General features: G+C 42.3%; 1 protein-coding gene across 1 annotated transcript in view; it reads left to right on the top strand.

Moving 5' to 3' along the window:
* The window catches only part of LOC134571384 (transmembrane protease serine 9-like), a 71247-nt gene that overhangs the window by 25878 nt on the left and 30055 nt on the right, over positions 1-15314 (top strand). Inside the window, exons 3-9 of the mRNA XM_063429586.1 lie at positions 989-1151; positions 3997-4268; positions 4886-5043; positions 6193-6373; positions 8138-8300; positions 9840-10108; positions 13316-13485. Coding sequence (XP_063285656.1) covers positions 989-1151; positions 3997-4268; positions 4886-5043; positions 6193-6373; positions 8138-8300; positions 9840-10108; positions 13316-13485 — 1376 coding nt within the window. The remainder of the gene's footprint in view (positions 1-988; positions 1152-3996; positions 4269-4885; positions 5044-6192; positions 6374-8137; positions 8301-9839; positions 10109-13315; positions 13486-15314) is intronic.

The following is a 15314-nucleotide window of genomic DNA, read 5'->3' as shown; positions in this document are numbered from 1 at the left end:
GTACAGAAAGACCCCGTGTTTGCTGGAGTGTATTCTGTACAGAAAGACCCCGTGTTTGCTGGAGTGTATTCTGTACAGAAAGACCCCGTGTTTGCTGGAGTGTATTCTGCACAGAAAGACCCCGTGTTTGCTGGAGTGTATTCTGTACAGAAAGACCCCGTGTTTGCTGGAGTGTATTCTGCACAGAAAGACCCCGTGTTTGCTGGAGTGTATTCTGCACAGAAAGACCCCGTGTTTGCTGGAGTGTATTCTGCACAGAAAGACCCCGTGTTTGCTGGAGTGTATTCTGCACAGAAAGACCCCGTGTTTGCTGGATTGTATTCTGTACAGAAAGACCCCGTGACTGCCAGAGAGAATTACGTTGAGAGGTTTTATTATGTATTGCTTTTGGGTGTAGCACCATTTCTATGCAAGTTATTATACTGTATTTTTTGTAGCAGTAAAATTCTCTTCAGCCCCTCCACTGAAGCAAACCAACAAACATACTAAATAAAAATGCCAAATTCCAGGTTCCACCTGGATGAAAACCAAATAAACTAGTCCAATCTGCAATCTATTTGCCAGACACAGGGATCCATCCTGAAGTTCTGTGCAGTGTGTTTTGTAATGTTTCATTCGCAAAAAAACACAATGTATTAATCAAATCAACAATAATAAACACAAGTAAATCTGCTGTTAGTTTCACGTTGCAGCATTCTGACACACACAGCATTTTTCAGATCCTCTCGCATTTGTGTAATATTTAATGCCCCATATTTGCCAAACCCTGTGTGTTTGTGTAATATTTAATGCCCCATATTTGCCAAACCCTGTGTGTTTGTGTAATATTTAATAGAGGGGTCACTGTGTGTATGAGAGAGCCATTGATGGTTGCTGGTTGTCATGTGACGGACACAGTTGCCACTGAATCTGAGAGTCCAAGAACGTTCTGGATATTCAGGAGGTATACTGCACTGTCTAACATTTCCATGGGTATTTTCCATCGCAGAGAGCGGTTTGCCGACTCCTAGCAGTCGAATCGTTGGGGGCAGTAATGCGGAGGTTGGTGCCTGGCCTTGGCAGGCTGCCCTAATTTGGAAAAATACATTCATCTGTGGAGGGTCTCTAATCTCATATCGCTGGGTAGTAACTGCCGCCCATTGCTTTGAAAGGTGAGTTCTCACTCTGGCTCCCCCGAGGGCCTGACAAAGCATTGTTTATCTCATAAAGTTATTTACATGGCTGTACAGGTGCCACAGGTAACATCAAAAACATTCTTCAGCTTTTGTGGTTTGTTTTATAAATCAGATCACAAATTGGACTGAAAATGATCCCGTAAAACTCTGAATGGGAGAGAATAGTGAGCTTTGTGAGTTGTGTATGAAATTAGTTGTAACAGTGCCAGTATCCTTGTACCATGGAACTGATACATCTCATTGTCACGCTACCCTGGTGCTGGTAACCGATGACATTGTTATGGTAACATTAAAGGATCACTATAGTGTCAGGAAAACAAACTTGTTTTCCTGACCCTATATAACCCTTAGGTCCCCCCCACCCTCAGGGCCCCCCTCCCTTGGCGCTTAAGGGGTTAAAACCCCTTCAGTTACTTACTTTAATCCAGCGCCGGGCTCCCTCGGCGCTGGTGACCTCTCCTCCCACTCCGACGTCGGCTCCCGAGTGGAGCCAGAGCCACTCTAGTTGTTACTATGTGGCAATACACTCCATTTATTATCTCATACCTATTAAGTCGCAACATTATCTAACTATTAACCATAGAAATTGCCATGTGTATATATGGTTAAGTATACTTCCTTTGCCATAGCGGCAGGCCTAGCAGTCTTTTTAATTACTTTTCACATTTAGACTTACATAGGAGTTATAGTGTCTTTTTTCTGTTTTTTGATTACTACTAAAATTGAAGTTTGTTCATGTGCAAGTCTTTGCAGCTTAGTACGCATGAGGTAGTACTGGGAGGGGGCTCTGTGGAGTTCTTTCTCCTCTCCAGCTATTTTCTTTCTTTCTAAGTACCAACCCCCACAGTCACTGCGGTGAGTATCAACCCCTACGGTTACTGCGGTGAGTACCAATCCGTACGGTCACTGCGGTGAGTACCAACCCCTACGGTTACTGCGGTGAGTACCAACCCCTACGGTTACTGCGGTGAGTATCAACCCCTACGGTTACTGCGGTGAGTACCAATCCGTATGGTCACTGCGGTGAGTACCAATCCCTACGGTTACTGCGGTGAGTATCAACCCCTACGGTTACTGCGATGAGTACCAATCCCTACGGTTACTGCGGTGAGTACCAACCCCTGCGGTTACTGCGGTGAATACCAACCCCTACGGTTACTGCGGTGAGTACCAACCCCTACGGTTACTGCGGTGAGTACCAACCCCTACGGTTACTGCGGTGAGTATCAACCCCTACGGTTACTGCGGTGAGTATCAACCCCTACGGTTACTGCGGTGAGTATCAACCCCTACGGTTACTGCGATGAGTACCAATCCCTACGGTTACTGCGGTGAGTACCAACCCCTGCGGTTACTGCGGTGAATACCAACCCCTATGGTTACTGCAGTGAGTACCAACCCCTACGGTTACTGCGGTGAGTACCAACCCCTACGGTTACTGCGGTGAGTATCAACCCCTACGGTTACTGCGGTGAGTATCAACCCCTACGGTTACTGCGGTGAGTATCAACCCCTACGGTTACTGCGGTGAGTATCAGCCCCTACGGTTACTGCGGTGAGTATCAACCCCTACGGTTACTGCGGTGAGTATCAACCCCTATGGTTACTGCAGTGAGTACCAACCCCTACGGTTACTGCGGTGAGTACCAACCCCTACGGTTACTGCGATGAGTACCAATCCCTACGGTTACTGCGGTGAGTACCAACCCCTGCGGTTACTGCGGTGAATACCAACCCCTATGGTTACTGCAGTGAGTACCAACCCCTACGGTTACTGCGGTGAGTACCAACCCCTACGGTTACTGCGGTGAGTATCAACCCCTACGGTTACTGCGGTGAGTATCAGCCCCTACGGTTACTGCGGTGAGTATCAACCCCTACGGTTACTGCGGTGAGTATCAGCCCCTACGGTTACTGCGGTGAGTATCAACCCCTACGGTTACTGCGGTGAGTATCAACCCCTATGGTTACTGCAGTGAGTACCAACCCCTACGGTTACTGCGGTGAGTACCAACCCCTACGGTTACTGCGGTGAGTATCAACCCCTATGGTTACTGCAGTGAGTACCAACCCCTACGGTTACTGCGGTGAGTACCAACCCCTGCGGCTACTGCGGTGAATACCAACCCCTACGGTTACTGCGGTGAGTATCAACCCCTACGGTTACTGCGGTGAGTATCAACCCCTACGGTTACTGCGGTGAGTATCAACCCCTACGGTTACTGCGGTGAGTATCAACCCCTGCGGTTACTGCGGTGAGTATCAACCCCTACGGTTACTGCGGTGAGTATCAACCCCTGCGGTTACTGCGGTGAGTATCAACCCCTACGGTTACTGCGGTGAGTATCAACCCCTACGGTTACTGCGGTGAGTATCAACCCCTACGGTTACTGCGGTGAGTATCAACCCCTACGGTTACTGCGGTGAGTATCAACCCCTACGGTTACTGCGGTGAGTATCAACCCCTACGGTTACTGCGGTGAGTATCAACCCCTACGGTTACTGCGGTGAGTATCAACCCCTACGGTTACTGCGGTGAGTATCAACCCCTACGGTTACTGCGGTGAGTACCATCCCCTACTGTTACTGCAGTGAGTACCATCCCCTACAGTTACTGCGGTGAGTACCAACCCCTACGGTTACTGCGGTGAGTACCAACCCCTACGGTTACTGCGATGAGTACGAACCCCTACGGTTACTGCGGTGAGTACCAACCCCTATGGTCACTGCAGTGATTACCAGCTCTTCCGGTCACTGTGGTGATTATCAAATCTTACTGTCACTGCAGTGAGTACCAATCCTTATGTTGTCTTTCTTGCAGGTCCAATAATGTGTCACTGTACCAAGTGTGGTTAGGAGCATACAACCTGTCCAATTTAGCGGATGGTGAGATTAAATCAAATGTGATACAGATCATCCTCCAGCCTAATTACAACAGCACCTCACATGTTGGAGACATTGCTCTTCTGGAACTGAGCTCATCTGTAACGTTATCCCAGTCCATAAGCCCGGTCAACCTTCCAAATGATAGTACCACATTCCCTTCGGGGATGAACTGCACAGTGACAGGATGGGGCAATCTGAACTCTTCACGTAAGTAGAGATATGGACACAGTGAGTGAGGTTTAGCCTGGGAGATGGCGCTATCAGATGAGGCAGGGTTTGGCATTTGTTGAGGAAGAAATTGAGAGAGCAACATCCATATTTGAAAATGGCTCTTAGTTTAAATTGTATCTTAAAACTATTTTCAGAAGGTCATTATGAGTGATGTTATCAGTAGTGTAATTTACCCTATTTATTACAAGAGGCAGAAATTGTTGCTAAACTCTAAACACTACTTACTGTACAGTACTCGATTGAAAAGTCTACCAATTAGTGTCTTTAGACTTCTAGACTTTAAGCAGCATTGAAGAGGCTATAATAAATCTCCACTTAGCTAGATAAGCTAGTCTACGTCCTGGCTGCAACTAGGAAAATTCTACTGTATCCGAAATCTATACCCAGGTGAAGGTTTAACAAGTTCACCAAATGTAGGCCACAGAAATGATTAATAATTTAACCCCTTAAGGACACATGACATGTCTGATTCCCTTTTATTCCAGAAGTTTGGTCCTTAAGGGGTTAAAGAGAAGGGTAAAGTATTTTCTTTGAAAAGGCAATGATTACATGAAAGAATATTCCTTTTTCATTTCTCATCTTTGTTTTTATAGAGACCCTACCATATCCTTATACACTTCAGCAAGTTGTGCTTCCACTTGTGGATCAGCAGAGCTGCAATCAGATGTATCAAAACAACTCAAATATCAGTTTGATTCAGAATGACATGATTTGTGCTGGGTTTAAGGCTGGGGGAAAGGACTCATGTCAGGTATGGAAGTAAATAGATGAAGAATTACCATCCTTAGTTTTATTGATCTAATATTCTGTTTAATTGAACTTTTATGAAGCTCTTCTTCTCAGAGAGAAGTCTCCTCTTAAGGGATAGGCTGTATATCTCCCATTGCTAGACTCAAACTATGACAATATTTCAGAATGTCATTTTGTGTTAATTCTTGCTGTCTTATGGAGTAATTCCGTTAATGGTTTATGGTGTGGTGGTAACGTAGTCGGCCCGGCATTTGTGAGGAGTTCATGAAGGTCAACTTGTGTCTGCACATGATGGCCAGCTACTTAGTGTGGCAATGTAGACCAAGGTGGCTGGTGTTGCTGAGTGATCTCTCCCAGTAATTTTGTTACATTTAAATTATTTAAATGGTTTTACAGAGTCAGTCCACGCACCATAACAACTCCCAGGATTATTATTAGCTTTGATATAGCTCCAAAATATTCCATAGAGCTTTATAATTATATATTGCACCTGATCTTCCTTCTGAGAATGTCCCCCGTACCCTTTTAATTGACCAGTACTCGGAGACATGTCACAATAAACCAATGCCTCTATCCACAGAATGGCAAACACAGTGAGATCACGGGTAAATGTCAGCATAGATGGTTTTACCATTTTTAAAGCTGACTGTGGTGTTTCAGAAATAATAACTTAGAGGGCTGTTCTGGGGCCAAGCCATGTGCAGGAGAAACTTGATCTTCCAGATTGACAACCCTGTTAGAACAATGCAATAATTCAATTTCAAAAATATAATATTTAAAGAGATACATGTATAAACACATAGGGAGATGTATGTGTCTTACTCCATCTTGTCTGATTCTCTGTCGCAGTCATCAGATTTATCGTCATGTGACATCTTTTGACCCCAAAGTCTAGACACTGAAAATTCAAGACCAGAAGTAAAGCTCTTCATGATCTTAATTAAATTACATCAGTGCCATAGACACTAACTTCACTATCCATGGGTCTTCAATGCGCTAATTTTACATGTCCTCTCTGGTGTTACTGGCCATACCATAGGTCCAACATAAGCCCACAGATGTTCACTGTTTTGTCCCAATTAGAAACCTATTTATATTGCTATCACTTATATAAATGAGGTAGTGGTAACCACATATTCTGCTAACCTAGGGGGATTCAGGCGGTCCTCTTGTTTGCCCTCTAAATGGAACTTGGTACCTGGTGGGCATTGTCTCCTGGGGCGTGGGATGTGCTTTGGCCAATTTTCCAGGAGTCTACATCCAAGTGTCGTTTTACAGGGACTGGATTCTGGGATATACATCTCCAAGCAGTGACCTACAGAGGATTTGGGGTAACACTCACTAATTCATTGTTAACGTCTGGTTAAGTTAATAAATAGAAATAATAAGGAATAATAGAGGAAGTCACTAAAGAAGATTAAAAGCAGTAATAGAAACGTTCTGAATAATCTCCATTAAATCAACACAATCTTTTCACTGGTCTCCATGGTGACAGCTCCATGTTTAGAATGTTCTACCACTTTTATATTAACAACACCCAACCATTGTCTCTTTGAAGGTCAGTTAATAATAACAAGACATTTATTAGATCAGTGTCGCCAAATGTAGAACAGTACAAAAAAAAACCCAGGTAGCCTAAATGTAGCGGTACTTACCTTATCCGGGGGCCGGCAGAGGTCCTCTATTCCCGTCGTGCACGAGATGCGCGCGGCGCGATCGCCGCTCAGACGAAGGCGGGCACTGACCGCGAGATGCGGTCACGTGTTCCGCCTAGCTCTAAGAGCGTGTCGCACATCTCGGGCGCGCTCTTAAAAGGACAGTGGGAGCCAAAATGTAAAACGGTCTCCCATTGGCTCCTGTCATCCCACATTCCCCATACACTCACGTTTTGGGGGCATGGATATGACAGGGGCCAATCAAATTAAATACTAGGGTATTTATACTTACCTCTCCCTTAAATCCCTGCCCTATCGTGGTTTCTGTTTCAGTTCCCTTTAGCGCTTGTGTTGTTCAGTTGTGATTTTTCGTACTTGACCTTGGCTTTGTATTTGACTCCGTTTTTTTCTTTATCCCTGTTTTGTCTTGTTTGCCGGTTTACTGATTCCTGTGTACCAGACCTTGGCTAGTTCTTGTTTTCGCTGTCTCTTTGTTCCCTTGACCTCGGCTCATTCCTGACTCTGTCTCTTATCTGTTCTACGTCGAGTCCGGCCATTCTAAGGCCCGGTAAGACGTATTTGCTTTTTATTGTCAATTGTTGAACTAAATCTTGCGTGTTGGGGTAAACTACTGTGACACTAAACCAGAGAAAAATGGCTCCAAAGGGGGTGTAGCTGACATTGGCCAATAACATATTAGTCTTAAAGGAACACTGTCGTAATTTTTTTTTAATAATACAGTGGTACCTCGGTGTCCGAATTTAATGCGTTTTCTGTGACGTTTCTAAATGAGAAAAATTTGTAAACCAAAACATGGTTTCCCATAGGATGCATTGAAAACTAATTCATCCATTCCGGAGGTCAGAAAAAAGTCAAAATGGGTTAAAACTCACCTTATTTCCAGCTATCCACGGGTCGGCCAGCGCTGGCCTCGCCCCCTTGGTGACATCATGAAAATTGGCCATGGGGAAAGCATTGGATTTGCTAAAACCAGCAAGTGGGTGGGGCAAACACAGTTTTGGCCAATCAGCACCTCCTCATAGAGATACATTGAATCAATGCATCTCTGTGAGGAAAATTCAGTGTCTCCATGCAGAGCATGAAGGTGCTGAGCGGCAGTGCTGCCTACTGTGCAGCAATGAGTCAGGAAGCCCCTCCAGTGGCCATCTGAGGAGTGGCCACTTGGAGGTGTCCCTAGGGAGTAATGTAAACACTGCCTTTACTCTGAAAAGGCAGTGTTTACATGAAAATGCCTGAAGGCAATGATTATACTCACCAGAACAACTACATTAAGCTGTAGTTGTTCTGGTGACTATAGTGCCCCTTTAACCGAGGCGTTTGTAAACCGAGGTACCACTGTATTTTCTTAATATTATAATCTTCATAAAATATAATCTCAATTTTCTTTCTGGGCGTGCCACTATTTCCTTTGTTTGACAGATTGTGGAGAAGTCCAGATCAGCAGCCGTATTGTGGGTGGGACTTCATCGGAGCCTGGTGAATGGCCCTGGCAGGCGAGCTTGCGACTGAATGGAAAACACATCTGTGGTGGATCCCTCATCAGTAACAAATGGGTGGTCACTGCCGCTCACTGTGTCAAGAAGTGAGTTTCACATGTTCCGTCTTTTTTGTCGGCTGATCATTGTCTTAAGCCGTGTCAGTGGTGGGCAGTCATCAAGACAGTTAGTGGGAAGAGCAGTTGTTATGTTCTTTCTTGTTCCTTTGTTACATGATGGGTTTTTATCATCTTGCTATGATGCTTATTATTTAACCTTTATTCCTCCTAATATATCAAATTTGCAAAGGAGGACATTTTCATTTTAGTGGTGTGAATGGGGATGTGGCCAGGGGCAAGGCTGTTCTTGTTTTTATTGTAGGTGTGGCCAGGGGCGGGGCTGTTCTGAGAAATTTTAGGTGGCTTACTTATAATTTATACAACTAAAATGTAACTTAGAAGACAACAAAGTATCTTATTGACACAGACTGATTTCTAAACACATTAATTGTATTTTAAAGACACATTTACCAGGGAGTATTATTGCTGTGGAGCTCTGTTATACACTCAGACACATTACTGGGAGTATTATTGTGGAGCTCTGTTATACAATCAGACACATTACTGGGAGTATTATTACTGTGGAGCTCTGTTGTACACTCAGACACATTACTGGGAGTATTATTACTGTGGAGCTCTGTTATACACTCAGACACATTACTGGGAGTATTATTATTGTGGAGCTCTGTTATACAATCAAACACATTACTGGGAGTATTATTACTGTGGAGCTCTGTTGTACACTCGGGCACATTACTGGGAGTATTATTGCTGTGGGGCTCTGTTATACACTCAGACACATTACTGGGAGTATTATTACTGCGGAGCTCTGTTATACACTCAGACACATTACTGGGAGTATTATTGCTGTGGAGCTCTGTTATACACTCAGACACATTACTGGGAGTATTATTACTGCGGAGCTCTGTTATACACTCAGACACATTACTGGGAGTATTATTGCTGTGGAGCTCTGTTATACACTCAGACACATTACTGGGAGTATTATTATTGTGGAGCTCTGTTATACAATCAGACACATTACTGGGAGTATTATTGCTGTGGAGCTCTGTTATACACTCAGACACATTACTGGGAGTATTATTGCTGTGGAGCTCTGTTATACACTCAGACACATTACTGGGAGTATTATTATTGTGGAGCTCTGTTATACAATCAGACACATTACTGGGAGTATTATTGCTGTGGAGCTCTGTTATACACTGACACATTACTGGGAGTATTATTGCTGTGGAGCTCTGTTATACACTCAGACACATTACTGGGAGTATTATTGCTGTGGAGCTCTGTTATACACTCAGACACATTACTGGGAGTATTATTACTGCGGAGCTCTGTTATACACTCAGACACATTACTGGGAGTATTATTACTGTGGAGCTCTGTTATACACTCAGACACATTACTGGGAGTATTGTTGAGGCACATATGGACAGTGGGATTTGAGCCTACAATAGGGTTTGTCCCTCCTAAATAGGGACACTTGGGAGGTATGTCTTTGCAATATCCTGTAATATACACTGTTTAATTTTTCTGAGTTACTTACGTTTGCCTGTTATTTTACAGTTATGCAGAAAGCGACCTCTCACTTTATCTTGGGTCTTACAATCTGACTCAGAAAAATCCCTACGAGATTTCTATTGCAGTGAAAAGAAAAATTGTATATCCTGCGTACTCTGCAATAAATAATACTGGTGACATAAGTCTCCTGGAGCTTGTGACAGAAGTGAACTATACGAGTTATATTCTACCAGTATGTCTCCCAAACCCAGGCGTTCAGTTCCCGACAGACATGCTTTGCTGGGTCACTGGCTGGGGATACATTAGTTCTGGAGGTAAGAACCTACAAGATCTCTTCAAAGATTGCATTATGCTGATCTGAATCTGGTCTGCCCCTCCACTGGGTACAGACCATGCGTAACTGTCTTGCAAGCTCAGGGACTTGCAGTGTCCTGTGGTAATCTGCGGCAGCGCTCTGATTATCCCAAGCTAAAAAGACCGCTACTTATGGTGTGCAGCCAAAAGAAGTGCCCCCCCCCCTCCTCACATTACCGAGGAGCAGACTAAGTATGTCACATAATACTATGAGTGTTTTTGCTTTGGAGCTCTGGATTATACTTATTTACTTTGACCTCTTTGGAATAAAAAGTTGTAGTAATGTGCGACTTCTCCATTTATCACAGAGCTCCACAACAATAAAACTCCCAGTAATGTGGAGCTCTGTGACAAGATCATACACTACACAACAATAAAACTCTAAGTAATGTGTCTCTTAGTGTATCACCGAGCTCCCTAACTATAAAACTCAGAGTAATGTGCATTTTATATACCAGAGCTCCACTGTAATACACCTCACTATAATATGATGTAATGTTTGTGTTGTCTGTGTATGTGATAGGTGTCATGACTGTGTGTGATATGTATGCTATGTGTTGGCTGTGTGTGATATTTGTAATGGGTGTATTAACTGTGTGTGATTTGTGTGTATTGGAGGGAAGAGCTTTATCGGCGAAACGCGTGTCGGGACATTAAAAAGTATGGTGTTGGCCTAGAGATGAGGGACGACATATACTAATACCAAAGCCACAATACCACCCATACTTTATTCAATTATTTATCTGTTTTTCTTTGTGCTATTTGTTTTTCCTTTTTTTTTACTTGGTTACTATCTATTATAGCCGACTTTATCCATGAGATCTTTTTACAGCCTCTCTGTTCTCCATAGGATACTTAGTTATACACCAGAGAGGAGGTGAGGGGAGTAGGTTTTTTTAAGGGGTGCCCCTGAAGGCACAGCAGAGTAGGGAAGTACAGCATCTATATTTCGATATACCCTTTAGGGTTTTTTCCTCACTCTACTACAATATCTGATAGTTTGTTTCGTCTCTCGTCCCCTAGAGAGTGCCACCTTCATCTTATCTCCCTGTCAATCATTGTTATAAGCTCCGCCCTTTACACCTGGCAGTCAGTATAGAGAGAGCCACCTCCATCTTAGCTCCCTGTCAATCATTGTTATAAGCTCCGCCCTTTACACCTGGCAGTCAGTATAGAGAGAGCCACCTTCATCTTATCTCCCTGTCAATCATTGTTATAAGCTCCGCCCTTTACATCTGGCAGTCAGTATAGCGAGAGCCACCTCCATCTTATCTCCCTGTCAATCATTGTTATAAGCTCCGCCCTTTACACCTGGCAGTCAGTATAGAGAGAGCCACCTCCATCTTATCTCCCTGTCAATCATTGTTATAAGCTCCGCCCTTTACACCTGGCAGTCAGTATAGAGAGAGCCACCTTCATCTTATCTCCCTGTCAATCATTGTTATAAGCTCCGCCCTTTACACCTGGCAGTCAGTATAGAGAGAGCCACCTCCATCTTAGCTCCCTGTCAATCATTGTTATAAGCTCCGCCCTTTACACCTGGCAGTCAGTATAGAGAGAGCCACCTTCATCTTATCTCCCTGTCAATCATTGTTATAAGCTCCGCCCTTTACATCTGGCAGTCAGTATAGAGAGAGCCACCTCCATCTTATCTCCCTGTCAATCATTGTTATAAGCTCCGCCCTTTACACCTGGCAGTCAGTATAGAGAGAGCCACCTCCATCTTATCTCCCTGTCAATCATTGTTATAAGCTCCGCCCTTTACACCTGGCAGTCAGTATAGAGAGAGCCACCTCCATCTTATCTCCCTGTCAATCATTGTTATAAGCTCCGCCCTTTACACCTGGCAGTCAGTATAGAGAGAGCCACCTCCATCTTAGCTCCCTGTCAGTCATTGTTATAAGCTCCGCCCTTTACACCTGGCTGTCAGTATAGAGAGAGCCACCTCCATCTTAGCTCCCTGTCAGTCATTGTTATAAGCTCCGCCCTTTACACCTGGCAGTCAGTATAGAGAGAGCACCTCCATCTTAGCTCTCTGTCAATCATTGTTGAAAAGCCAATAGTATAAGCCCAATACCAGAGTAAAAGGATGAAAAGCCCATAGTGTAATCCCAGAACAGAAGGAAAGGGTGCATAGCCCAGTGTTATCCGATAACCAGAATAAAAGGGTGAAAAGCCCATAGCTTGATCCCAGAACAGAATGAAATGATGCAGAGCCCATAGTGTAAAAAGTAGGAAACTCAATATGTAACTATAAATTCAAGCGCAGTCAGTCATTACTGGACCATTTAATGGCACATCTGTAAATACATGTTTTCATTTCTTTCATTATTTTTTGTGCAGTTATTATTTGGCAGATTTAACAAATTGTCCATAAACACAGTGAACAACAATAGGGAACAGGTTCTTAACACCTGGTTCAGAGGTGCCATGTGCATTTCAAAAACATGCTCTATATGGCACTGATAGGCTGTGAGCCCAAGAAACACCATTGTACCAAGCTGTATTGATTATGTTGCTCACAGTGTCTCATTAAAGATGTCGGCTCCCATGGAGGCCTCCCAACCATCCCAAATTGAAAAGGACAGTCACAGATTTTATAGGTCCTGTCTGTACCCAAAGAACAGCCTCAGGCAGCCTAGCATGCATGCCTGTTCTTCAGGTGAACCCACCCACCTTCTGAATGGGCATGCCCCACTTGGATGGCACCAGTGATGTGATTTAAGATTTTAAGTCCCTGGTCTGCCATTTTTTAACCTGCCCACCGGTGTCTCAATTCACGGGGACGGGGGGTGCACATGACTATGTACCAAGGATAATCCAGGGAAATACTATGAAAGAAGATGTTAAGCAATATATGAATTACAAACAAACACTCAATATTATTTTATGTCATTTTAATTTTCAATAATAATAAAAAATGGTGACAATTTTCTTTTGATACATCTATTTTTAACACGTTCACTAAATGCTTTATTAAATGATTACAAAGGCATTGCTGTTTGGTACCATACACCGTAATCAGTTCAATATGATTGAATGGTTTAATAGCTAACCTTCGCAAAGCTCTGTTGTGTCCTTTTCAATTGCTAAGTTTTATACTATGAGTTAAAATAATCCCATATTGGTCATATTGTTTTAAAAATAAATCCTTGTCTCTCCTACAGTAAGCCTGCCAGCACCGGGTACATTGCAGGAGGTGGCAGTGCCTCTGATTGATGCAAAAACATGTGACACTTTGTATCATGTTCAGTCCTCAGTCAGTCAAAGTGTGGCGATTGTCACTGATGGGATGATATGTGCCGGCTATGTGAATGGTGGAAAAGACTCCTGCCAGGTGAGTGAAACTACTTCAAACGCTTTTAAACAACATTCCTAATCTTTTGGGTTTTTACTGAAAATGATGGATGGACAGATTCTCAATGTCCGGAGTGAATCTGCAGATTCTCAGGAGTAAATATTCTTCGGATCTAAAAAAAATAAAAGTTAAAAGCTGTGCCACTAAAAAAATAAATAAGTTAATAAAATAGTCCAGATAAAAGGGAAAGTCCAAGTAAAATAAGTAAAGTCTTAGCTGGGTAAATCTTCTTTAGGTAGGATAGTCTATACAATACTGGATGGAGAACGGTGTCCTCGTTGTCCTTCCGCAGGTAAATCCAATAATATGAAAAGATAAAACAAATATCCAAAATAGTGTAATATATTCACTAAAGTGTGACAAATTAAGAAAGAAAAGTATAGCACTCACATTTGGTAGAGCTATAGCTAGCTCTAGTGTGGAACGCGTACAGCGGTTTAGATCCCCGCTTGTAGGATATACTGCAGCTTTTTCTTTTCTTCAAAGGAAAAAATGCCACTCAAAGAGAATAAAAAGACACAACCAATAGTGTTCTCTGTATAAAATAATGAATAAATAATATAAACGAATGAAATGGTACTCACAAGAATGGAGCAGGCTGACTGCTCCTTGATGATAGCGTAGGTGGAATAATCCCCACCAAGGATTGCTTGGAGTCCCGAGGTAGAAAATGCCAGGTAAAAGATAAAGTGCATATAAAGATTATTGGCACAAACGAAAAAGTGACCAAAAAAATCTTTAATATATAAAATACACAATTAAAATGTCCATAAACGCGTTTCGCCTATATGGAATAAAACATATAACCTGGCAGGGTGAATTTAAATAGGGGTACAGATGTTAAGAAATGGCGCCTAAAACAGAGGTTAGCCAATCAGATTCCAAGAAAATGAAATAAAATGTAAATAAAATGTGATGTCCAATCTCTCTATACTATTATACCTCATAACATTGGTTGCCAAGCAATTAAAGAGATTTTAACATCAGAAGCAAATTTTAACATCAGAAGCAAAGATAGCACATATACAAATAGATTTTATTCTTGAAGGTATTAATATTATTTTAAAGAACAACTATTTTTGGTTTCTTAACTCTTTTTATCTCCAAAAAAGGGGAACAACTATGGGGACTAGGTTTGCTCCCAGCTACACAAATCTGTTTATGGCACACTGGGAGTCTGAAGCCATTTTTGGGGATCATGCATGGACGGCAAACCTAGTCTCCTATTTTAGATACATTGATGATCTCTTTTTTTTATCTGGGAAGGTCCAGAAGATGGCCTTATTTCTTTTATTAATCATCTTAATATTAATAACAGAGGCATCATTTTAACATACGAATATAGTAAAGAACAAATCCATTTTTTAGATCTGAATATGTTTATCAAAAATGGACAAATACACACCAAAACATATATTAAGAAAGTCTGTGTAAATACTGCAATTGGGAAATCCAGTTGCCACTATCAACCATGGCTGGATAGTGCTCCCAAGAGCCAAATCTTAAGATTACGCAGCAATTGTTCGGAATTGAAAGATTTTAACGAGCAAGCAGATTTAAAAAAAAAAAAATAAGTTTATTGAAAAGAATTATTCCGAATCAATCCTAACAGACACAATCAATCACATTCAGCATAAAGATAGAGATGAACTTTTAATATATAAAACTAAAGATACAGGTGAATCTATGCCTCTCCCTATTATTTTTGATTTTAATAATAAAAGTGGTAATATAAAAAAGATTATAAACAAATATTGGCATATTTTAAAACAAGATGATACCCTTAATAAAATTCTACCAGAACGTCC

Source organism: Pelobates fuscus, chromosome 8 (assembly GCF_036172605.1).
Source record: "Pelobates fuscus isolate aPelFus1 chromosome 8, aPelFus1.pri, whole genome shotgun sequence".
In the NCBI taxonomy this organism is placed as follows: Eukaryota; Metazoa; Chordata; class Amphibia; order Anura; family Pelobatidae; genus Pelobates; species Pelobates fuscus.
Note: the sequence above shows the minus strand (reverse complement) of the source record. Positions and strands in the feature narration are given on the sequence as shown.